General features: G+C 47.9%; 1 protein-coding gene across 1 annotated transcript; it reads left to right on the forward strand.

Annotated features, from left to right (window-relative positions):
• The first annotated feature begins 599 nt into the window (after positions 1-599).
• Positions 600-21,218, forward strand: FOSL1 (FOS like 1, AP-1 transcription factor subunit). The gene is made up of 4 exons (XM_035098498.2): positions 600-750; positions 9,309-9,557; positions 18,077-18,184; positions 19,268-21,218. Exons 1-4 carry the CDS (start codon positions 670-672, stop codon positions 19,757-19,759), a joined length of 930 nt encoding a protein of 309 aa, XP_034954389.2. The 5' UTR covers positions 600-669; the 3' UTR covers positions 19,760-21,218.
• Positions 21,219-24,882: the final 3,664 nt, after the last annotated feature.

Genomic DNA, 24,882 nt, shown 5'->3' on the forward strand with positions numbered 1-24,882 from the left:
CAGCCCTAGAACAGATTTTTCTTTTTTTTTATTTAACAAAAATAACAATCCTAAAAGTGCTTCCGAGCATGGGCAGAGTGCCCCATTCTCCATCGTAAGTGAACTACAGTATTCCGATTAAGAAGAGCTGCTGGACTATGAGGCCGAAAGAAGGGATTTTCCAGCGAGGTTTGAATCTCTGAACCTCTCATCTCAGTCTCCCAAATTGTGTCCTTCCTAATCCAAAAGCGCTCTCGATCGAAACAGGGTTTCTACCACACACGTGAAAGCTTGGGCAAAGGGAATCCTTTTCGAGGAACGCCAAACAGGAAGAAATCAGGCCATTTAAGGGCATCTACGTCACCGCTGTCTGACTCACTCCTTGGAATGAACCAAGTGCGGCTTTAGATAGGGGAGGCTGCAGTCCACTGAAACTTTAGATTATATTTTAAGAGGTCTTTCTTGCCCTCAGGGGGTGTCATCTCTACAGTTCATCGGGTTCACTGTCGAAATGAGGTTTCAGGGGAGGGATTTCCTACCCGAATACGCCGAGTGGCAGCTTGACGATGTCTCATCCCCCCCTCCTTAGAGAATAGCGTGGGCTGGGAGCTCCCATTCATAAAAATCAGGCAAATGGAAAGCGCTCTTTTCAGCGTGTGGGACAGTTCGCTGGGCTAAGGCTGGGTAGAGATGTACAAGGGTTACGGAGAGGGAAGGGCACCTGCTCCCGGGAGTCATCGGCCCTCCACTCTGCGCCCAGGGACGCAGCAGGTAAGGTTTTTCTCCTTGCTCTCTCCTAACTCTGGACACTCTTTAGTGTGCCATTGCCCGGCAAATGATCCCTCCCCACGCGTCTTCCAGGGCAGAGGGTTGAAATTGATGATTGGCCCAAGGACAGAAGCCTCAGGAGCCAGGGGTGCCAAATTGAATAAAATATCATAGTCGTCGTCCCCCCGTCGTCCCCCCCCCCGGTTTGAAATTTCTGAATAAGTGCTCCGGTTTCTCTGTGTCTGGGGAGCCCTAGTCTGCCTCTGATCTCAAGCGCCTTTCCCCCTAATCGGGGGTGGAGAGGGATTGCTTTTGTCAAATGGGTGGTGTAGGAGACAGAAGGATTTGTGGTATTGTATTGCCTGTCCACGCGCTTAAAATGAAACGGTGGCGTTGTGGGAATTTTGTGTCCCTTTTTTTGTGGCCTCTATGCCGGGTTTATTTCCATTCGATACTTTATTGTGCGTGTTTTCTAGGTTATTTAACATAGTTATCTCCTAAAATTATAAACACGTTTTATTAGACTGCAGCATGATTTTCCAGCTATAGAAAAAAGAATACTCTCAATGAGCTCAGAGGCACGGGCAAGGGAGGTCAAACTAAACAAGGAGCGGGAGCAAATCCGGGTTTAAGAAGTCGCTTTGCTCGCTTTGGCTATTGGAGCAGTGCCGGTTTTGGCCGCTAGGGGATAACTCACGCCCGGCTTCCATAGAACGTTAGTGGGTAAAAGCGCCTTGCATCTGATTTTTCTCTCAAATGTGGGTTTGGCTAGTGTCAGCTCTGAAAAGAGATTACAGAGAGGGGGGGTTCTTGGAGTGGCTTTGACAACTGGTGGTTTTGCAAGAGGGAAGCTGCAGGGAAAGAGATAGCAGGAGTTTAGTATTGAACCATACACAGGGAGCATATGTGTACAGCACCTGGCCCGCGGGCACACAGCAGAGGTTTAACCATGTAAATTTTGGGTGCGTTTTCATCATTTCTTATGATTACGCAGCATTGAAATCCTATTAGATAAAAATAAATATTTTATTTTGGGGGGGGCGAGGGGAACCAGAATAACAATATCTGGTTTTTATCCATAATTTTAACGTGTAATTTTAGAGTTTCTTTAGGATTGATATATAAATCTTGTTCGATACAAAAAATATAATAGAACCCAAGATTCCACCATACGGTGAAATGGGGAGGTAACTCTACAGGGAACACGAAGGAGGATCTGGGAATCATTATGGGATGTTCGCATGTTGCAGTCAATGAGCTGTACAATCTGTGCACACAAATAGCTGTACTGTATGCGGGTGGTGCTATGGGTTAAACCACTGAACCTAGGGCTTGCCGATCAGATGGTTTGTGGTTCGAATCCCTGTGACGGGGTGAGCTCCTGTTCCTCGGTCCCTGCTCCTGCCAACCTAGCAGTTTGAAAGCACATCAAAGTGCAAGTAGATAAATAGGTACCACTCCAGCGGGAAGGTAACCGCTGTTTCCGTGTGCAGCGCTGGTTCGCCAGAAGCGGCTTTGTCATGCTGGCCACATGACCTGGAAGCTGTACGCCGGCTCCCTCGGCCAATAACGCGAGATGACCGCCGCAACCGCAGTCGGTCCCGACTGGACCTTATGGTCAGGGGTCCCTTTACCTTTACATTCATTTGGTTACTCACATTGAGAGTACACAATAGGTGTGCTGTTACCACTCAACAAACTGTACTCTTTCTCATGCAAAACACTTGTACCTTTATTGAGCCTAGGTCAGTGTAATGTGTGAACAAGCCTAATGTCTCATCTGTCCTTTCTTCTGGTTGCAAATGGGGATCTGGGGTTGAGGGAAAGAGCTAAGCCTATAAGAAGAGACAGGCTGGGTGGATTTTCGTGGATTGCTGTGCGTGTGGTGTTTGGTGACTAAATCCACAGAGATGTGGCTAGATTGTTGAATAAAAGAGAGTCTGAGGCATCATTATGTGTTGGCATTGATAATCCTGGGGGCCTTTCACCCAGGAAATAAGATAAATTGATGACTCAACTAGTTAGCTACTGTTGGCAAGAAAGTATATATGCCAGCTTCTAAACCTCGTGGGACTCTTCAGCAGGCAGAGGAGGGTCTGGTGGAAGGCAAAGTGTGATGGATTGGTGGAAGAAAGCCTTGGATCTCAAGGATGGGCAGCCTGCAGTATTACCCCCCCCCAAATCTGTTGGTGTCTTCCATCCTTCATTGTGGCAAGGAGTTCCTTAAGTCGATGGTGCTTTCAGAAATTGCTCAGGAATAACCTGAGTTCCTGCAACTCATCAATGAGTAAGCAGGAAGGGAGATCATGGCTTCAACCAGGAACATGAAACTGCCACTCTGGGGATTGGGAGAGAATTTTCTGCCTTGTACAGGGATTCTAGGACAAAGAATGTTGGTATATTATCATTTTTAACATACAGTTTAGATCAGAAACACTCTACTGGAGAAAAAATAAATAAAGAGAGATTTTAGTATTGAGAAATAAGGGGGAAGAGTCGTAGCTTGGGGGGGTCCCCAGTTTAATCCCTGGTGGGACCTTCAGGAAAGGCTGGGAATGAAACCTCCCATCTAATGCAGTCAAAGTCACTGAGGTGCTGTTCCTCCTTTCATAGGACTGTAGAGTTGGAAGGGACCCCAAGGGTCATCTAGTCCAACCCCGGCAATGCAGGAATCTTTTGCCCAGAGTGCAACTCGAACCCACGACCCTGAGATTAAGAGTCTCATGCTCTACTGACTGAGGTACCCCTTCACAACAAGAATCTTATTTGGGGAAGGGCCACAGCTCAATGGGAGATCTCAATCTCTGGCATCTCCAGGTGGGGCTGGGAATTCCCCTCCCCGGAAACCCCTGTAGAGCTGCTGCCAGTCAGTGCAGACAATACTGAGCTAGATGGACCATTGGATCTGACCGGCTATAAGCAGCTTCCTCTGTTCCTACATCAATATTCTAGCAGAGGAGGACATTCATGTTCGTGTATTTAAATAGGGGGGCGGTCCTTGCTCGGTGGCGACTTCTGTCTGCCCCCCTCCCCGCAAAAAAAAAACCCCACACCTGGGTCGTTTCCGTGGGACAGGACGGGAGGAGCCGCGCTCTCCTTTTTTTCTGCTGTGTCATCTTGTGCTGTGTCATAACAAGGTGAGTCATCAGAACAGTCGTCAGAGCGAGTCACCCGCTCGACAGACAGCGAGGGTGGGGCGCCCTTCCCCTCTCCCAGTCCTTCATCGGATCCCGTTTCAAAGGCAGCAGCTGGGAGTTCTGTTCTTCCCCAATCCGCCTTCCTCTCCTCTTGCGAAATGCCCCTGGGAACCTGCTCAACGTAATAAAAGAGAAATTTGAAAATCTGCCAGCTCTCGTCCTACCTTGCAAGGCTGGCGGATGATGCACATATGGGAGGAATGGAAGAACTGTTGGACTCCATCTCTTAGCATCCCTAGCCAATCTGGACAATGGTCAGGGATGATGGGACTTGGGGGTCGAGGGCACCCAATTCCCCACCCCTGACCCCCCTATGCGATGTGCTCTCTAAACCCAGCAGGGAGAGTTAAATTAAGTAGCACATGTCACATCTTCTTCAAAGACCCACGTAATAGACGCTCTCTCCTAAATCCTCACAACAGCCCTGCGAGGTAGGCTGCTGGTGTGAGCAGCTGGGATGAGAGACCTCGGATTTCCTAGGTCCTGGTGATACTATTTGTTCCAGCACCCCCGGGGTGGGGGGCTTCTGTCTCCATCTTCTGTCTCTCCATGACACTGTCTTTAAAATCTGCCAGGGTAATGTTCTCTTTATAAAAAACAACCAACAAAAGGGGGTGTCAGAGAGGGGAATGTAAACTCTTTCCCCTTTGTGTCAGACGTGTATGGTGGGAATGATGTTTTCCAGAGGAGAGTCACTGCTGTTTCATCTGTCTGGCAACTGAACCCTTCTGAAAAGTGGGTCAGACCCCAGGGTCTATCCAGTCCACGTTCAACATGTTGCCAGCTGGAAGCCCTGTTGCCAAGGCATGACTTGCCCTCCACATCTGGCACCCAGGCTGAGGTAGACTTTCTGTGGACATGGAGGTTTGCCTCAGAGATCGTGATACGCCAGGCACCCCCAAACTCAGCCCTCCAGGTGTTTTGGGACTACAACTCCCATCATCGCTGACCACTGGTCTTGTTAGCTAGGGATCATGGGAGTTGTAGTCCCAAAACATCTGGAGGGCCGAGTTTGGGGGGTGCCTGTGATAGACCCTACCTTCTGTGAATCAGCAGAACGGCATCAGCATGTCTCGCGGCAGTTGGGTTGTGGGTTGTATCCAAAGTGAATCCTACACAGAGTTGACCCATTGGAAAGTTGACCCGTTGGGTGCATTGATGTCAACGGGGCCTACTCTGAGTAGGACTCAGTTGGATGCAGCCCACTGCACGTTTAGTATGATGAGAGAGGGAGAGGTGTCTCTCTGCAGCAGTGACTGGGGAACCTCTGGATGTAGCAGGACTCCAACTCCCATCATCACTCACTGCTGGCCATGCTGGCTGAGGCTGATGGGTGCTGGAGTCCAACAGCATCCAGAGGCTGGCATCCACCCCCCTCCCCCATTCCTGGCCCTGCAGCATCCAGGTTTTTCTGCCTGAGCCTCTACCAGTGTAATGTGCCATGGTCAGAGTGTTGGGCCAGGACTTGGGAGACCAGGCTTCGAATCCCGACATGACCACAGGGTTGTTTTTAAGGATAAAGGTGGAGAGGAGGAGAATAATGTGCTCCACCTTGAACTCCTTACAGGAAAGGTGGGATATAAATGTGTTTTTTATATGTTGAACTCATGCCTTGTGTTGTTCTAACCACTGCACATCACTCCCCTTGAGGAGCAGGGTGTATTACCCGAGAGACCCAACTTATCCTGCAAGGGAGAGTGGTGGCCTTGTGTTGAAATTGCAGACAGTGTAGTTAGTGGTTAGCGTGTTAGACTAAGACATGGAAGATGCAGTTGGCAGCAGCAGCCCCCACTCAGTCTTGAAGCTCACTGGTTAACTAGACAGAAAATGGAACGAATAAAATCTGCCGTTCTCATCCTCTTACAATTAGAATTGTAGAGTTGGAAGGGACCCTGAGGAACATCTAATCCAACCCCTGCAATGCAACTGTCCCATACGGGGATCGAACCTGCAACCTTGGCACCACGCTCTAGCCAACTGAGCTATTGGTATAATAGGATCTTGGTATAATTGGTTCTTGGTGGAAGGGTGCAATTTTGCCAGTAATGTGTCCTCCCCCCTCCCCCAAGTTAAGTGGTGTAGAATAATAGAATCATAGAGTTGGAAGAGGCCACAAGGCCCATCCAGTCCAACCCTTTGCCAAGCAGGAAACACCATCAAAGCATTCCTGACAGATGGCTGTCAAACCTCTGCTTAAAGACGTCCAAAGAAGGAGACTCCACCACACTCCTTGGCAGCCAATTCCACTGTCGAACAGCTCTTACCGTCAGGAAGTTCTTCCTAATGTTTAGGTGGAATCTTCTTTCTTGTAAAGAAAGAAAAAAATATTGTACGAATTTTTTGAAATAATCAAAGCAAATAACAAGTGTAATAAAACTAAGTTTTCTGATCGTGACTCCCCCCTCCAAAAAACTGGGGAGTAAGCTATTTCAGGTTGCTCTAACCCTTCCCCCCACCCCCGATCTTGGCCAAGATCCCAGGACTCCTGCTTCCTAGCAGGGTGCCTGGGCCTGTGCAACAGTCTTGTCTCAAGACAGGTGACCCTGGCCAGGTGTCCTCCACCCTCACCTGGGTAGGAAGATGTGTCAGAGAAACAGCAGGCAATGAGTGTGTGTAGGTTTTGAGGCCGCTCCCAGCGAGTCGGCTGAGATGACGCCAGCTGCCCCACGCAGAAGGCCAGGGCGGGCCTCCCCAGAGGTGTACCAACATGCCTCAGGGAAAGGCAGAGGCTACTGGGGAAGTAGGTCAAGGGGTGTGTGAAAAGGGCACTGGGTGCGTAATTCCGGGGGGTAGAGAGGCAGCTGTCTCCTCTCTGCCCTGGGGCTTAACGGCTCCACTGTGTAGGGGAAATAGACTGGGAACTGAGCTCTGCTGCAGCCCTTCCTTTGTCTATGTGAGGAGACCAGTGTTCCTGAGCATGTGCAGAGGGCCATCATGCAGCCTCACACACAGCTGGGATATGAGGGGAAAGGCAGATTGTTGTCCCAAGGCAGTTCGGCACCAGAGGTGGGAAATAAAAAAAGCAGCTTGTTCCTGCAAGATTGAGCGATTGAGCGATGGCTTGGATGACTTATCAGTGTGATGCAGCAGCTAAAAAAGCCAATGCAATTCTGGGCTGCATCAATAGGAGTGTAGCATCTAGATCAAGGGAAGTAATAGTACCACTGTATTCTGCTCTGGTCAGACCTCACCTGGAGTACTGTGTCCAGTTCTGGGCACCACAGTTCAAGAAGGATACTGACAAGCTGGAACGTGTCCAGAAGAGGGCAACCAAAATGGTCAAAGGCCTGGAAACGATGCCTTATGAGGAATGGCTTAGGGAGCTGGGTATGTTTAGCCTGGAGAAGAGAAGGTTAAGGGGTGATATGAAAGCCATGTTCAAATATATGAAAGGATGTCATATGGAGGAGGGAGAAAGGTTGTTTTCTGCTGCTCCAGAGAAGCGGACACGGAGCAATGGATTCAAACTTCAAGAAAGAAAATTCCACCTAAACATTAGGAAGAACTTCCTGACAGTAAGAGCTGTTCGGCAGTGGAATTTGCTACCAAGGAGTGTGGTGGAGTCTCCTTCTTTGGAGGTCTTTAAGCAGAGGCTTGACAGGCATATGTCAAGAATGCTTTGATGGTGTTTCCTGCTTGGCAGGGGGTTGGACTGGATGGTCCTTGTGGTCTCTTCCAACTCTATGATTCTATGATTCAAAGATGGCTAGACAAATATCATGGGGAATAAAGGTTAATAATGGCTGCTAGCTGCTATGGCTGTGCTTTCTCTGCCTCTCTCTGCTGGGCATTGCAAGCTGGGAAAGTTGCATTGCGTTCTGGCCCTGCTTGGTGACCTCTCCCAGGGATCTATTTGACCACTGAGAGGGCAGGATGCTGGATTCGTTGGGCAGTTGGCCGGATCCAGCAGGTCTCTTTTCATATTCTCTCTTCCTTAAGTATCTTGGGCAGGCGAGGGCTCCGCCTGCCAGGAAATTATCCTGCACGAGGTTTGTGGAAACGAATATCCCGTTATTGTGCAACTCTTCAGGGACCTAGAATCATAGAATCGTTGAGCTGGAAGGGACCGCAAGGGTCCTCTACTCCAACCGCTTGCAGTGCAGGAATCTTCTGCCCACGACCCTGAGGTTAAGAGTCTTGTGCTCTACCGATCGAGCTATCCTGTGCAGGAGAAGGTTACCGGTGGATTGGGCCCTGCAGGTCAAGTCTGCCGCTCTCAGTGCTGTCCTGAAATCTACAGCCTGTGTGAGATGTGAGAAGGGCTTCCAGATTTAAGAGGCCATTTGATGGCTGGGAGGTTCTGGCAAACTTGAATTTATTTTCTATGAGGGTATCTGTATAGGGCTGTCGATGGCTCCCAGTGGCTATGCTCTGCCTCTTGCTGTTGGAAGGTAGCAAGCAAGTTGCTGGGAATCGTATTTCATGTTTTAAATTTGACTGTACTGTTTTTATTGTTGTTGTTTGCCCCACTGGGCTCCGTTGGTGGGGTGGAAATTGAAGGAAGGAAGCCATTCACCTTTCCATTGCTATGATGAAGAGAGGCTAGTTCTCTTTTCAGAAGAAGCCCTTGGCACCGAATAATAGAATTCTAGAGTTGGGTCGTCGGTGGCATGCGGGTCAGCAGACTGGGGGGACAAGGCGCTTCCTTCCCAAAGCCCAGGAAGCTTCTACCTGGTTTAGGGAGGGAGATGCAATGTGCACACATGGGACGTTGTTGTGATGTTGTGACATTGTGACGTCACCAGGGCCGGAATTAGGTTTGATGAGTTTTTTTTAAAAAAAGCATTTCCTCAGCGGTCCTGTATACCTGAAGGAGCGTCTCCACCCCCATCGTTCTGCCCGGACCCTAAGATCCAGCACCGAGGGCCTTCTGGCGGTTCCCTCATTGCGAGAAGTGAGGTTACAGGGAACCAGACAGAGGGCCTTCTCGGTAGTGGCACCTGCCCTGTGGAATGCCCTCCCAGCAGATGTTAAGGCAATAAGTAACTATTCTACTTTCAGAAGACAGCTGAAGGCGGCCCTGTTTAGGGAAGTTTTTGATGTTTGATGCTGTACTGTTTTTAATACTCGGTTGGAAGCCGCCTAGAGTGGCTGGGGAAACCCAGCCAGATAGGCGGGGTATAAATAATAATAATAATAATAATAATAATAATAATAATAATAATAATATGTTGTTGTTGTTGTTGTTGTTGTTGTTGTTGTTGTTGTTGTTGTTGTTGTTGTTGTTGTCTAGATTCCACCCAGGCTGCGAAAGGAGCCTTTTCTTCCTCAGAAGTTTGTGCGCTTGTTGGTGAGCTCCGGCAGATCTCTCCACAGAGATACCCAAGCTCTGTTTGTGACCGTCTTTGTCTTCTTCCTCTCCAGCAGAAGTACCCGTCTGATCCCGGGGCCGGCAGCAGCAGTGCCGCCAGTGGCTTTGTCCCCAACCTCAACACCATCACCACCAGCCAAGACCTACAGTGGATGGTTCAGCCAACCATCATGGGCGCCTCACCAGGGTTTCCCCCTTACCCACGACCCTACCGTTGCCCGCATTATGCTCCTGGCATTCGGCCGGGTGTGATCCGCACTGCCGGGCCAATCCTGACACCGCGGAGGCGTCATTCAGAGCATGTGAGTATTTGGGGGCAGGGCAGGGAGGGAATGTGGAGGACCCAGTGGGACTGCAGAAGGTTCCTGGAAACCTAATGCATTTCAGTGGGGCAAAGATCTGCTGCGGCCTCCTGGATAGAGCAGGTTAAAAAGGAGGGAAGAGACTTCGAGGGCAGGCTTGCTAAACACTGGAACATGCAAAGAATGTACAAGAGGCAGGATTAAGAGGCCCGGAGCACTTAAAAGATTTGGGTGCCCCCATATATGTCAAAATATAAGCAAATAATAAATTGTAAAATGAAATTCTATTTTTCAAAAAAACAAACAAATCTACAGTAAGATGGAGAAGAATCTTTGGTTTTGTATACTTCCACTTTATATTTGAAAAAAAAATGTTCTGGCTTTTCTAATGGCATCGACTTTGATCAGGTCCTCAGCAGGGCCGCCCTTACCCGGGGGTGCAAGGGGTGCGGGGCACCTGGACGCCAAATTCCGGGGGGCACCAGGCTTCCGCCGCTGAAGCCGCCTAAGCTCTTAACTACCGTATCTACCTGTTATGAAATAATAAATAATTTTGATCAAGCTAGAAAAACAAAATTCATATATACCTAGGTATTACCGAAATGTATACCTACTGTTTCACTAAAGGACTTTTGACTTTGTGTGCTCATTTACCAAAGATGCGCCGCACCAGCAGTGGCGCTTGTCATTCACAACAGTGCCGTGCACACGAAATTAACCCTTACATCAAAATATTATGTTACGTATTGTATTGAGCTGCTATGCGGCAGCGGGGTCAAAGACACCTTTGACACGACTGGTGTTTCTCCTAAGTCAGTGCCTAAACAATACTTATGAGTTTAAGTGTGGTGGTGCTAATTTGGGGGCTAAACTAAATTTGGGGGCGCTGGGCGGATCTTTGCACCCCGGGGGCACATATGCTTAAGACAGCCCTGATCCTCAGAATGAATATTACGTAGTACATCTGCTTCTATACTTGGTAGAGAGGTAAGCCATCCAGCATGCCAGGGCTGGCCCTACGGCCAGGCTGGGTGGAGCAGGGCGCCAGGCCGCCAGGCGCTGCGCTGGGAAACGGGGCGGGGCGGGGGCACCGGAGGGATCCATCGCGCCTGGGCACCAGATATACTTAAGACGGCCCTGCAGCCTGCCTTGTTGCATAGTTGTTCTGCTGGGATTTTTAAAAATAAACTTCAACTGAGAAAATAAGCTCAGCTGATCAATTTGTGACCATTAATGTTAAAAATCCGACAATGAAAATTTCCCCACTTCCCTTGATGCCCTAAGCACATGCTTATTTTGCATAATGGTTAATCCAACCCTGACAAGAGTGCCTTTGGGCATGTCCAGAGTGCAGGCCTGCTGAGTTTATGAACACGCTGAGGATATGCAAAGCTATGTACGCACAAAGACTTTGAAATGGGCAGGGCTGGTTCTCTTCCCAGAGTGCTTTGTGCATCATGCTTTGCAACGGTACATCCCTTTGTGTTATCATATTGCTTAACATGGGAATTTCTATCCGTGCCGTCTGCCCATGCAAGTGGGTGTTTCAAAGGAAGCAGGCTTGTATCATGTTCTGTGCTCCCTGTGAGCATTTTCACCCCTCCCATTCTGAAAATCTGGTGATATCTGCTGTTGGGAGGGAACAGTTAGGAATTGTTACTTTGTTGTTTTTCAGTCCTGACTCTGCTCTCTGCCGTGTGCTGTGTGCAGTTTAATATCTTCTGTAGATAAGATGGCTAAGTGAGAGGCTGTAACACTCACAAAGCCAGATCTGTAAATATGCAGTAGTTAATAGAAATAAATGAGGAATGTTTTGAACCCTCTACAAATGCTTCTGCTGTTCACTGCTGATTTGGTGCTCATAAAGCCCAGTTATGAGTCCATGATTCCCGGGTGTATGCTGAAGGTGTTCCAGACGTCCTGCCCAGGCATAGGGGCCTAAGAAGACCTGGACAGATCCTGGCATTTTCCCACATATGGTAGCAGGCGGATGGTTGCTGGTAGCAGGCTGATGGTTGCAGATGGCTATTGATGGTTGGATAATTGGATGTTTCTGATCCATTTCCATCTGATGCTGCACATCAGAGTTGAGCTGTGAGCTGAAGCTGTTTTTCAAGCTGCTGTTTGATTTACAGAAAAGGTATGTTGCTGGCTGCCAAGAAGACAGCAGAGACGCTTTTCCAGTTTGCCTGTTAATTGTGCTGAGTGGGGAGAGAAGTTGCTGAGAGAGTCAAGAGTATTTGGGGTGCATGAAGGGAAGTGTCTTGCTGTTAACTAAACACAGGCATGGCTTCTGCACATTCTGGCCAGATGTCTCTATCTTTTCCTCTCCTTACACCAGAGACCTATCCTACGTGGCAGGTCAAAATGAAAGCACTTTTACAAAGGGAAAAGCTTTACCATATTATAGAAGATGACCCCCCTAATGAGGATGATGATGGATGGCCAGCGTGGCATGAGGCAGACATGAGAGCCAGGGGGACAATTATTCTGAGTGTCCAGGACCAGTTGTTGGTCAATTTGGAGAACCAGCAGACTGCACGGGCTGTTTGGAATAAACTTCGAGATATGCATCTAAGACAAAATGCAGGATCCAGTGTGCTTTTCTTTAAAAAGCTGTGTAGGCTGGAATTACAGAAAGATGGTGATTTGCCCAGCCATCTAGCCCAATTAAAACGTCTCAGACAAGATCTTGTCCAGCGAGACTTAAATATTTCAGAAGCTGTTTTTGCAATGCTTATCATAAACAGTTTGGATGAATCTTATGATGCTGTAGCTGCTCAATTGTCGTCTTTGCCCAATGACCGTCTAACAGAAGATTATGTGTCTAGCGTGCTCTTGAATGAGTGGGATCGCAGACAGACTGCTAGAGAAAGCAGGGACAAGGCTGTTGGAAATGCTTACAAGCCTTCAACAGGGGAAAGTGAAAGTGTTGCAAAAGCTCTTAAAATGCGCCGCTGTTTTTCTTGCGGAGAGGTCGGCCATTTTAAAAATCAGTGTAAAAACTCTTCAAAGAAGAAGGGCAACTTCAAAGGCAAAGGGGGAGGAGGCCGAAAACCCCAAGGGCCAGCTGCATCAAAGGCTTTGATTTCACGCAGTTCTAATCAACTCACACGTTCTGTTTTTGTTGTCGACTCAGGAGCCACAAGGCACGTGGCCAATGATAAAAATCTCTTTCTTCATCTTGAGAAACAGGGAGGAGCAATTCATCAAGCGGATGGAACGACTATTAAAAGTTTGGCTCAGGGAACGGTTTCTTTGCAGAGCCTTAATGCAACAGTTAAAAATGTTATGTATGCTCCTCATTTGCAGGATAATCTCTTGAGTGTTTCTCAGCTAGACGCTCAAGGATTTAAAGTGGTGTTTGCAAACTCTCGGTGTGAAATTCTTCGAGATAACAAACTCATTCTTTATGCTAAGTGTGTTGATGGTTTATATGTATTGCCTTTTGTTACAGGTACAGCTGCTGGAGCAACTAAAGAAACTGAAAAGGCATGCTGTAATATATCAGTAGATAAGAATGAGAAATTGCATAACCATTGTATTCATGATTATCATCGTTTGTTTGGTCATTTGCATTTCCAGGCAGTAGGTAAAATGCAAAATATGGTTGAGGGCATGAAAGTTCAAAAGTGTCCTTATCATATGAAATGTGTCTCATGTGCAGAGAACAAAATTAAGCAAGCTCCCAAAGGTACAAAATCTGGGAGGGAGGTTAAGAAACCTTATGAGATTGTGCATGCAGACTTGGTTGGACCTCTAGCACTCTCTAGAGGAAACTCATGTTATTTTTTGGTTCTGATAGATGCCTATTCTAGATATGTTTGGGTCTATATGTTACAAAAGAAGTCTGAAGCCTTCTCTAAGTTTCAAAAATTTTGTGCATGGCTCAGGAATGTTCACGATGAGCATGTACGTTGTCTTTTTACTGACAGGGGTGGAGAATTTTGTTCAGAACAGTTTGAAAACTTTACTGCTGAACAGGGCATAGAGCACATGACTGCCACGCCCAGATCTCCATGGCAGAATGGTTTATGTGAAAGAGTAAACCAGACCTTGCAACAAGGAATTAAAACTCTGTTGCATGATTCAGGCCTACCCAACCCCTTCTGGGCTGAAGCTCTATCGTGTTTCACCTATATTTACAACCGCAGATATCAATCAGCCATTGATTGCACCCCATACGAAATGCTGTTCAAAAGGAAACCGTTTGTAAAACATTTAAAAATTTTCGGTTCTGAAGTTTGGGTGCACACTCTGCAAGGTGACAAACTGAGCAAATCTGGTCAACATGGCATTTTTCTAGGTTATGAAAAAGGTTCCTATCGTGTGCTGATGACAGACACAAACACAATTAGGCTGACCAGAAGCATGGATTGTAATCCAAAATGGGACAAAGTTGGCATTTTTCAATGTCATCCCATTTCAGATGATGAGGTGGTGAAACCAATTAACAAAGAGGCAAACCCTGTAACTGATGCTGATGGTAGCACAGATTCTGACACTGATACAGATGATCAGAATGAAAAGACCTCTTTTAAGAAATCAGATGGGTCTGACACTGATCTAGAGGTAGAATCTTTGCCAGATACAGGTCACCATTCTCCCAAGGAGGAGGAACCAGACCCAGAGGATCCCAGAGTATTGCGTAGATCTGAGAGAACTACCAAGGGACAAGCACCTAAACGATTTTCTAAAGAATTTGCTAAAGCTGCTATTTCAGATATGGCTGCCACTAGCAATCCAAACTCAGTTTTTGAACCAACTAACTACAAAGAGGTTCAAAATTTACCTGAAAAAGATGCCGAACCTTGGCTTAATGCCATGAAAGCTGAATTGAATTCCCTAAAGCAAAATGACACGTGGGAATTGGTTCCAGTAGAACCAGGCATGAAACTTGTAGACAGCAGGTGGATTTACAAAACCAAGACTGATCAGACTGGTAAAGTGGTCAGATATAAAGCCAGATTAGTTGCACGTGGTTTTTCTCAAGTTCCTGATCAGGACTATCATGAGACATATTCACCGACAGTCAAATTTGAGACAGTTAGGCTGTTGATGAAAATTGCTGCAGAAGAGGGCATGACCATATCTCATCACGACGTAAATACTGCGTTTTTGTACGGAATTCTCAATGAGAGTATTTACATGTCACCGCCAGACGGAGTGCAGATAAAAAAGGGAATGGTGTGTAAATTAAAAAAATCCCTGTATGGTCTAAAACAAAGTGCTCGATGCTGGCACACTAAGCTGACAGAAGTGCTGTTTTCCTTAGGTTTCCAGCAAGGAAAGGCTGATTCTTGTGTTTTTGTTAAAGAATCTAACCAGCACAAATTGTACTGCATTTGTTTTGTGGATGATATTTTGTTTTTCTGGAAGGATGCAAATATTTACAAAACCACTCTTGCAAAACTGCAAAAGCATTTTGATATGAAAGACCTAGGGGAAGTCAGCAATTATCTCTCACTGGAAGTAGAGAGAAATAAGCAAGGTGATGTTTTGCTGCATCAATCACGTAAGATCAATGATGTGATTGAAAAATTAAATCTGACAGATGCCAATTCTGTAGACACCCCCATGGTCACAGGGTACCAACATGATACTAATGCTAATGTTTTTCCTGACACTACATTGTTCAGAAGTGTTTTGGGTAAACTTAGTTTTATAGCAAGGTGCACAAGACCAGACATTGCTGTTAGCGTAAATTTGCTCAGCAGATATGTAAATCAACCTACAGTGCAAGACTGGAAGGCACTGAAACGCATAGTTAGGTATTTAAAAGGCACTATGCATTACAGGTTGAAGCTTACTAGCCAAAAATCTGGAGGTCTTGAGATCTATGCCGATGCCAGTTTTGGTAGTGATACAACTGATGGCAAGAGCACCTCAGGTGTGTGTTATTTGTACAATCAGTGCCTATTTGATTGGTCTTGTAAGAAACAGGCAACAATAAGCATGAGTTCATGTGAAGCAGAACTCAACGCTTTAAATTTTTCCCTCATGAATGTAGAGTGGTTGTTGCAACTATGTGAGGATATGAGAGTAAAAATTTGTTGTCCAGTTCAAGTTTATCAGGACAACAAAGCCTGCATAGAACTAATCCATTCAGAAGGGTGCAAGCAAAGAACAAAACATTTGCTAATCAAATTGCACCGTGCCAGAGAATGCATTCAGAAAGGAGTTGTAAAAGTCTCATATATGCCAGGGAAAGAAATACCTGCTGATGCTTTGACTAAAGCTGTTAATAAGGAACAACTTGGTATATATGTAAAGAAATTGCTTTTGTGCTAGATTTTCATAATGGTCAGAATGAAAAGGGGGAGGTTGTGAGCATTTTCACCCCTCCCATTCTGAAAATCTGGTGATATCTGCTGTTGGGAGGGAACAGTTAGGAATTGTTACTTTGTTGTTTTTCAGTCCTGACTCTGCTCTCTGCCGTGTGCTGTGTGCAGTTTAATATCTTCTGTAGATAAGATGGCTAAGTGAGAGGCTGTAACACTCACAAAGCCAGATCTGTAAATATGCAGTAGTTAATAGAAATAAATGAGGAATGTTTTGAACCCTCTACAAATGCTTCTGCTGTTCACTGCTGATTTGGTGCTCATAAAGCCCAGTTATGAGTCCATGATTCCCGGGTGTATGCTGAAGGTGTTCCAGACGTCCTGCCCAGGCATAGGGGCCTAAGAAGACCTGGACAGATCCTGGCATTTTCCCACACTCCCCTCCCCACCCATACGACACCACACCTTGCTGCACCTGTACCCAGGCCGTTCCAACCTCACCTTTATATATGTATAAAAAGGCGAATCCTAGAGTTGGAAGGGACCCCATGGAACATCTAGTCCAGGCATCCCCAAACTTCGGCCCTCCAGATGTTTTGGACTACAATTCCCATCTTCCCCAACCACTGGTCCTGTTAGCTAGGGATCATGGGAGTTGTAGGCCAAAACATCTGGAGGGCCGCAGTTTGGGGATGCCTGATCTAGTCCAACCCCCTGCAATGGAATATGCACCCATATTATCAGCAACACACTCTCTAACCAAAGTTTTAGTTTTGCCCAAAGTTCACCTTTTATTTGCAAAATCTATAAAAAAAATATGAAGTTTTTGAGCTATTTTTAGGGAAACCTGCCAAAATCTAGACTTCTGACATTAGTTGGCATATGCCTGAATTTTCCCAGACATTTCAGCGATTTCTGCCAGGACACAGAATTTTCCGTGTGGCCGAATCCCGGTTTCCGATGGCCGAATCCCGGCTAGGTCTGGGAAATTCTGGACATATGGCAACCCTCATGTGGGTGGCACATCCTTGCAGCATCCCTGGGCCCAACCTAATAGGAGTAGACCTAAAAAACCGCTTTCTGTGGCTGTGAAAGGGGAAGCAACTGCTCGAGAATCACAAAATGGAGCAAAATGTTTCCCAAAGAACATGCTTCAGATCAGCCTGTAGTGAGGGGTGGGGATTATGTCATGTGCACAGTACCCTCGAAATGCACCTGCACCCAGCACTGAATGAACATTATTACGCAGCCTGTAGATGCCTCAAGAGGGCCCCTGGGCATGCACAGAGTGCAAGAGGGCGCTTCCAGCAGAGTCCAGCCTCCAAAACGGCTGAGCCACCCAGTGTAAAATAAACATGGCCTGCTTTTGGACCTGCTTGACAGGACTCCTTGATCTTTCATAGCTGTGCAACAGGCATACCATAGATTTGACAGCTACCTCTTTTTGATGGCCTTGAGAGGTGGCAGCAGGAAGGGGGCCTGTTTGGTTTTTCTGCCTAGCTGCAAAAGGGCACAGAAGCCGTACTGGAAGAAAAGGACACATATTTTCAGAATAAGAACCTAGAGATTAAGACCAAGGTGCTGTTAGTGGACCATCTCAGCTACGTTTCCGTAGGCACTTGCGCCCTCTGCTGTCCATGAAGCACATATAGACGGTACTCCCAGTTGGAGAGAGCTGCCTCCAGTCATAGACTCATGGAATTATAGAGTTGGAAGGGATCCTGAGGATCATCTACTCCAGGGTCTCCCAAACTTGGCTCTCCAGCTGTTTTTGGACTACAATTCCCATCATCTCTGACCACTGATCCCGCTAGCTAGGGATGATGGGAGTTGTAGTCCAAAAGCAGCTGGAGACCCAAGTTTATCTTGTCCAACCCAATATGCAGCTGTTCCCATCCAGGGATCAAACTTGCAACCTTGGCATTAACAGCACCATGCTCTAACCAACTGAGCTATGATGAGTCAAGAATCAAGATGGGCCAATGGTCTGACGTGGTATAAGGCAGCTTCCTGTTTAAATCAACTCCGTTCAGGACCATGTGGACTAGCAACTTTATTTCAAGGGGGAAAGGCCATAGCTCAGTGGTAGAGCACCTGCTTTCCACGGAAAAGGTTCAGTCCTTACCATCTCCAGGAGAGACTCCTGTCTGAAACTCTGGAGACAAAACTGAGCTAGGTGGACGGAGCGGGATTTGTGATTTGGTGTGAAGCAGCTTCTGATGTGCCCGTCTTCTGCAGCTGACACCCGAAGAGGAGGAGCGACGGCGGCTGCGGAGGGAGAGGAACAAGCTGGCAGCAGCCAAGTGCCGGAATCGGCGGAAGGAATTAACAGACACCTTGCAAGCTGTAAGTGACTCTCCATGCTCCTCCTGGTGCTTCTGGGAGGGGAAGGTGGCCTCTTTTATTTAGTTATTTAGAGTGTTTGCACCCCAATCTTCAGCCAAAAAAAGGCTCCCAGAGCAGCTTGCACAGAATCAAAACCAAGACAATCACTGCCAACAGGCATACAATCTTTTTTTTTTACATAATCTTATTTACTGATTTTTCACAAAGAAAACAAAAATCTTTACAAATTTTAACATAAGCCGTAAGTTACTTTATCCATTGACTTCCCATCCTCCACTTCCATGTTTCCATATTTACCCTTAAATACTGCTTATTTTGCATATACAGTACTGTTCAATACATTCCATTGGACCTATTTGTCTTAATAATACTGTACGTGCTGTTGCTCATACAGTATTTCCAGTCCTGCTCACGTTTTCAGCTACCGTGTTTCTCCGTCTTATATTTATTTTTCCTTTAAAAACACACACACGGCTTATTTTCAGGGGATGTCTTATTTTTTTAATTACATGGCCAGCCTAGCCTCTTCCTTGGGGCCCTCCAGAACTGCGCCTATCACTATGTCTTACTTTCGGGGTATGGCTTATATCGCGCAAATGCTTAGAAATCCTGCTACGGCTTATTTTATGGGTATGTCCTATTTTAGGAGAAACAGGGTACCTATAGTACCGTAGTTCTTTAAATACTCAGTGGAAAGTTTCCAGTCCCCGAGAAATACAATCTACAAAAGCAGACAGACAGCTCTCTTAGTGAAGTGGTGGAAGCCATATGCGGCCCCCTGGGCCTCCAATACCTGGCCCTTGATCTTCTCCACAGGCCACACCCCTCCCAGGCTTTGCTTGGCACTCTCCTTGCCTGAAGTATCTGACCACGCCTCTCGGTTCACAGCTGCGGTGGCTCTTTTGCTTCCGGCCCCACCCACCACCGGCTTGTGGCCCCCGGAAATTGCCTAGAAAGGAATGTGAAGAGGGTCTTCTACACTCTTCTAGGGCGTGTCATTGTACTCAACAGTTCCCTTTTGCCTGTTTCTCTCCAACCTCTTTGAAAAAGTTAACCAATCTGCATTTTCTTAAACCTCCCCAGGAGACGGACCAGTTGGAGGCTGAGCAATCTGGGCTGAAGAAGGAGATTGCGGAGCTGCAGAAGCAGAAGGAGCGGCTGGAGCTGGTCCTGGAGGCTCATCGGCCGGCCTGCAAAGTCCCTGAGGAGTCCTCGGGAGAAGAGGAAGAGGGCCAAAGCCGGCCGGAGACCCTCGCCCAGCTTCCGGTCAAGCGGGAGTCCCCGCCGGGCCCCAGCGCCCCTCGCCGAGCGGCTCCAGTGCCCCCCAGCATCACTTTGCCCCCCAGCGGCCTGCTGGAGCCCGAGGCTCTGCACACCCCAACCCTGATGGCCACGCCGTCCCTCACCCCCTTCACCCCAAGCCTGGTCTTCACCTACCCCACACCGGGGGACCCCGATGGCCCCTCCAGCTCTGGCTTCCTGCACGAGGCCTGCTCCTCTGCCCACCGGCGCAGCAGCAGCAGCGGCGACCATTCCTCCGATTCCCTCAACTCCCCCACCTTGCTGGCACTCTGAGGACCAGGAGGGACCCTCTGGCTCTGGGGCAGGACAGTCCGGAGAGCGTCACCTCCAGACCGCTGCGGTTTCTAGGCAGCTTCTGCCCAGAGTTGGGGTTTTTGTTTTTGGCTGCCAACGGCTCTCCTGGACATCTGTATACATACCTCGTTCAGGGTCCTTGCCTCCTCTGCTGGCCGGAGACCTCGCAGGCCTCTCGTTCTGCTGCGTGTGCCCAAGTGCTTGGAGTCAAGTTGCCGGTCCTCAAGAGGGACCAGACCATCTCCCCCCCCCCCACCTACCAGAACTCAAGTCATTCCTTGTTTCTCCTCGCTGGTGGCCAAAGCAGGACAGCCATCTCTTTGTGGGGTGGGCTCTAGTTTGGGATTTCCTGCTTCGGTCAGGGGGGTAGAACTCGATGGCCTCAAAGGCCCCCCCTCTCCAATTGTTTTATGACTTTTCACAACACTTTTTAAAAAAACCAACAACCCTTACCCTTGATCTCCTAGTGGTTTTAGAATAAACAAGCCTTTTACTGTGCACCTTTCCACTTTCTTTTCACAAACTATTGTAGAATTTGCTTTCTTCAAAGCCAAGCATAGAAACATTGATGTTAATCTTCCGTGAACCACCAAAGACTGATCTCTGTGCCCAAAATTATTTCCCATCTCCTGGATGAGGTGGGATACAGTTATGTCGCCCAGGGGTGGAGCCGGTTGAAGACAGATATTTTTTATCATAAACTCACACGTCACACTGCTTTGCCTTGTCTTAACGTCTCATTTAATTAATCTGGGTGTGTTGTCTTGCTCTTCTAAGAGGGTGCATCCTTTGTCAACAAAGCCTGTGGCAAAATGAAGGCAGCAACTTCATTGGTCCGGAACAATTATCCTGCTAAAGATGAACAGGAGGAGTGCTTGCTGTGCTGTGGGGAGGGCAGGAGAGGAATCCTCTGTGAATTTATCAGGCAGCTGATCAAAATCTCCTTTTGTGGAAGGGATTTTTCTGAGGAAAAGTACAGGGAGCCTTATGGGCTCTGTGGAATCCAGAGAATCTGGATCTGTTTATCCTGGGTACAGGAAAGTTTGCTCCATGGCTTTGTAGAATTGAAAAGCTTGGGCTTCCTAGAAGACAAACACCAAAGTTGCTAGTCCACATGAGTCGCAGGTTAAAAATAGAGAGCGGAGTCAAAATTCCTCAGACACTTTAAAAATAACGTCTTGGAGTTTATTTTTCTTGCCTCCTTGGAAAAGGTCACTTTGAGGATTTCTCCCAAAATATTGTCTGCCACCCCCCCCATTTCTCTCCCACAATGCCCTGGGACAGTGCTAGTTCTGGAGCATTATGGGGGATGTAAAATGGTAACCCGGGTGCCCACAGTTGGCAAACAAGATAGAAGTTCTGGTACTGTTGTGTGACTGGTGAACCCCAAATCCCGAGAAACAGGATCTCACCTCTACCTGGAGAAATTCAGTGAAATTGTGCCCCTAATTTCTTTGCCTACACGGGGTGGGGAAGCATGACAGGGCCAATGTTTTGGCATAGGCTAAAAAGTAGTATCAGTAGCGCAGAGTGTCTTCCCTCAACTTCTGTTGCCTATGCTCTGGTAACCTCCTAGGATAGATTACCTCAATGCAGTATACATGGAGCTGCCCTTGAAGGTTGTTCGGGAACTGCAGCTAGTGCAGAATTCAGCAGCTGGATTGCTGACCCCGGGGGCAAGATGGTGTGAGCATATATCACAAATCGTGGCATGACTTCACTGGGAACCAATAGATTTCATCGTGCTGGTTTTGACCCCAGTGCCTCAAGGACCACTTCCTGCATGAACCAACTCGCACACTCCACATCGTGGAGGATGGCAACATGGGAATGCGCCTTGTCAGTGGTGGCTCCCTGCGTGTGGAATGCTCTCTCTTGGAGGAAGCACGCCTGGCGCCCTAGTTGTCTGTCCTCAGGAGCACAAGCAAAAGTATTTCTATTTACCCAGGCAGGCATTTGATTCTTAACTGGAAGAGTAACTAGTTATGTCTGCGGCCCCTTTTTGTGCTCATTGTTTTCAATGTGGTGGGATTTGTTCATATATATGTGTGTGTGATTGTCTTGGATGAGCACTTTAGGCATTGTCTTATTGCTATTTTGCTATTTTTTATATTTAGTTTTCATGGTTTTTTTCTGTTTTTATTATGCAAGTTGCTTTGAGATGCTTCGGCGTAAAAAGTGACCAATAAAAATTAATACAAATATATATATACTGTATATCAATCACACGACATGTGCATTATTTGCAAGCGAGGAGTGGGCCGAGGATCTCCTTTCTTTGGGGCTGAAGAATGAACATCAGGATGAGACCAAAAGCCCATCCAGTCCAGCATCCTGTTTGCCACAACTAGATGCCTCTAAGAGGCCACCAGAGGAAACTGAAAGCAAGATCCCCAGTAGCTGATATTCAGGTACACTGCCTCTGCAGCTGGAGGTTTCATACAGCCCTCAATAAACTGTTCTCCCTGCATTTTCCACGTTCAGATGCCACATTTGCCTTGAAAGTTGCTTCTTTAAGCCTCTATACCCCCACCTAGAAAAGGGGAATCTGACTTTCCTTGCTTTGCAGAAGCTGACTTCTGCTGAGCCAGTTTCAGCACCTTTTTCTGAGCAAACCACCACCACCACCACTGAAGAACTGGCCCGGCCCTAAATCAGGGGTGGGCAATTGCAGATCTAGGGGGACAAATGTGCCCTTCCAGGCCCCCCTCTCTCTGGCCCTGGGGACTCTCTGGCCCTCCCACAAACCCCACTACCCTGAAAATCTCCTCTGCAAGAGACTCTTGTGCTTTGGCAAACCCACCTGCAGTTGCACAGTTCATACCATGGTGGATTTCCTCCACATCAGCTTGTGAAACAACTCGGGATTTTTTTTTAAAAAAGTGGGAAGCGATATACACCTTTTAAATTAAAACCGAAACCTTCTGCGCATTCCACGGCGGCGTGGGGCCGCAGCAGATTCCTCCTCTCCAGCAGGGCAGGAACATCTGAGGTTAAAACACACACACTCACAACCCAGCCCTTTTCGAGCCTGGGGAGATCCAGCTGCAGAGCAACAAGCATGTCCGGTGATTGTTGAGGTCGACTCCTCGTTATCGGAGAGCCAGGATCCGGCCATCTGCTTCCTGGATGGAGACCCTTTGTCTCCACTTTGGCTGGGCAGGAAGCAGAGGGGTGGGGGTGGGGTGGGGGACAGGGGCTCTTCCTCGCTTGCTCTCTCTTTTCAGCCTTGCGGGTTGGTTCTTGACAAGGGCAAGATGGAGGGGGGCACATGCTGGTCAGCGCTTGTGCCACAGCCACGTCCGCAGGGTGCCTTGTTCCCACGAGCAACGGCAAAAGTAGGAAACCCAGAAGCAGTGGTACTATCAGGGTAAGGGATCTGGGGGCAGATTCGGGGGCCCCTCTCAGCAGAATGGGCACAGGGGACCCCAAACACAACAGAACAAGGGCAATCGTCACCAACACGGGACAATTTTACAGTGGTACCTTGGGTTACAAACACTTTGGGTTACAGACTCCACTAACCCGGAAGTAGTACCTCAGGTTAAGAACTTTACCTCAGGATGAGAACAGAAATCAGCGGCAGCAGGAGGCCCCAGGTGGTACCTCAAGTTAAGAATGGTTTCAGGTTAAGAACAGACCTGCGGAATGAATTAAGTTCGTAACCAGAGGTACCACTGTATAGGCCACTTTCTGTAATGCGTTGGTCTCAAGGCACTCTAAATTCACATCCTAATACAGTATAGAGAATCATAGAACTGCAGAGCAGAAGGGACCCTGAGGATCATCTATTCCAACCCCCTGCAAGGAATATGCAGCTGTCCCATATGGGGATCGAACCTGCAACCTCGGCAGCAGCACCACGCTCTAACCAATATAGTTTAAAGCAGGCATCCCCAAACTGCGGCCCTCCAGATGTTTTGGCCTACAACTCCCATGATCCCTAGCTAAGAGAACCAGTGGTCAGGGATTATGGGAATTGTAGTCCAAAACATCTGGAGGGCTGAAGTTTGGGGATGCCTGGTTTAAAGCCATACCTGCAAAACAATGGCAACTCAGTAAAGAAAGACCGAAGAGGCTGGATCAGAAGCAACCAAAGCGCGGGCACCAAATGCTTAGGGCAGGAATGGGCAACATGGATGCTGCTGGACCCCTCAAATCCTTCCAGGGATGATGGGAGTTGGGAGCCCAACAAATGTCTGGAGGGTGTCAAATGGGCTTCTCCCGGCTCAGGGAAACAACGTCCTCACCATACAGCGAAATCCCCAAAGTGCAAAAGCCACTGGTGCCTCTAGGGTGGCTGCAAGGAATCTTTGGCCTTCCAGATGTTGCTGAACAACAACTCCCAGCCAGCGTGGCCAAGGGCTAGTGATGGGGGGGAGAGTTGCAGTTTGGCTTTCTGGAAGGCCACAAGTCCCCCCCCCCGCACCTGCTCTAGGGGAGTTTGAGCACACCCTCTTCTCCAATGGTCTCCTCGGTGTTTAAGGAGCTCAAGTTGGCCTGCATGGTTCTTCGCCTCGTCGTTTTGACAAAAGCTGTCGAGCTTCTATTTGCAAAATCTCAAAAACCCATTTTTTAGGGTACCTGCTGCATACTGTGGTTGAATGGACACTGTAAATCCAGTCCTCCTAAGCTCTAGCCACTATACCACACTGCCATGGGGGAAGGGATATTTTAAAGTCTTTAGGAGCTGCCTCAAAAGACTCCCCAGCCAGAAACCTGCCAGGAATGCATTCCACCCTGTCTCCACTGGCCTCCGAAGGAACATTTCTCTCTTATCCGGTTTTCCATCCAACCTCACCCCCCCCCCAGCCCACCATGGCTGGCCTTCTCCTGACCCCAGTGCACCAGGATTAAGTTTAGTGCTGGAGGAAGGAAGAAGCACAGCGCCCAAGCGGGCGGGAGGACGGACTCTGCCAGTAACTTCACGCACAAAATATGGGAGCGCGTCCAGGCGGTTGCCATTTCCGTGTGAGATCCAGTCAAGATCTGGCAAAGTCAGGTTTCAGGATGAAAGCCAGTACAGAATGAAAGCCAAATATCTCTCCCCCCCCCCCCCCGGTGTTTTCTTAAGAAGGGAAGTAACAGGGAAATGGGGAATG

Source organism: Zootoca vivipara, chromosome 17 (genome assembly GCF_963506605.1).
Source record: "Zootoca vivipara chromosome 17, rZooViv1.1, whole genome shotgun sequence".
In the NCBI taxonomy this organism is placed as follows: domain Eukaryota; kingdom Metazoa; phylum Chordata; class Lepidosauria; order Squamata; family Lacertidae; genus Zootoca; species Zootoca vivipara.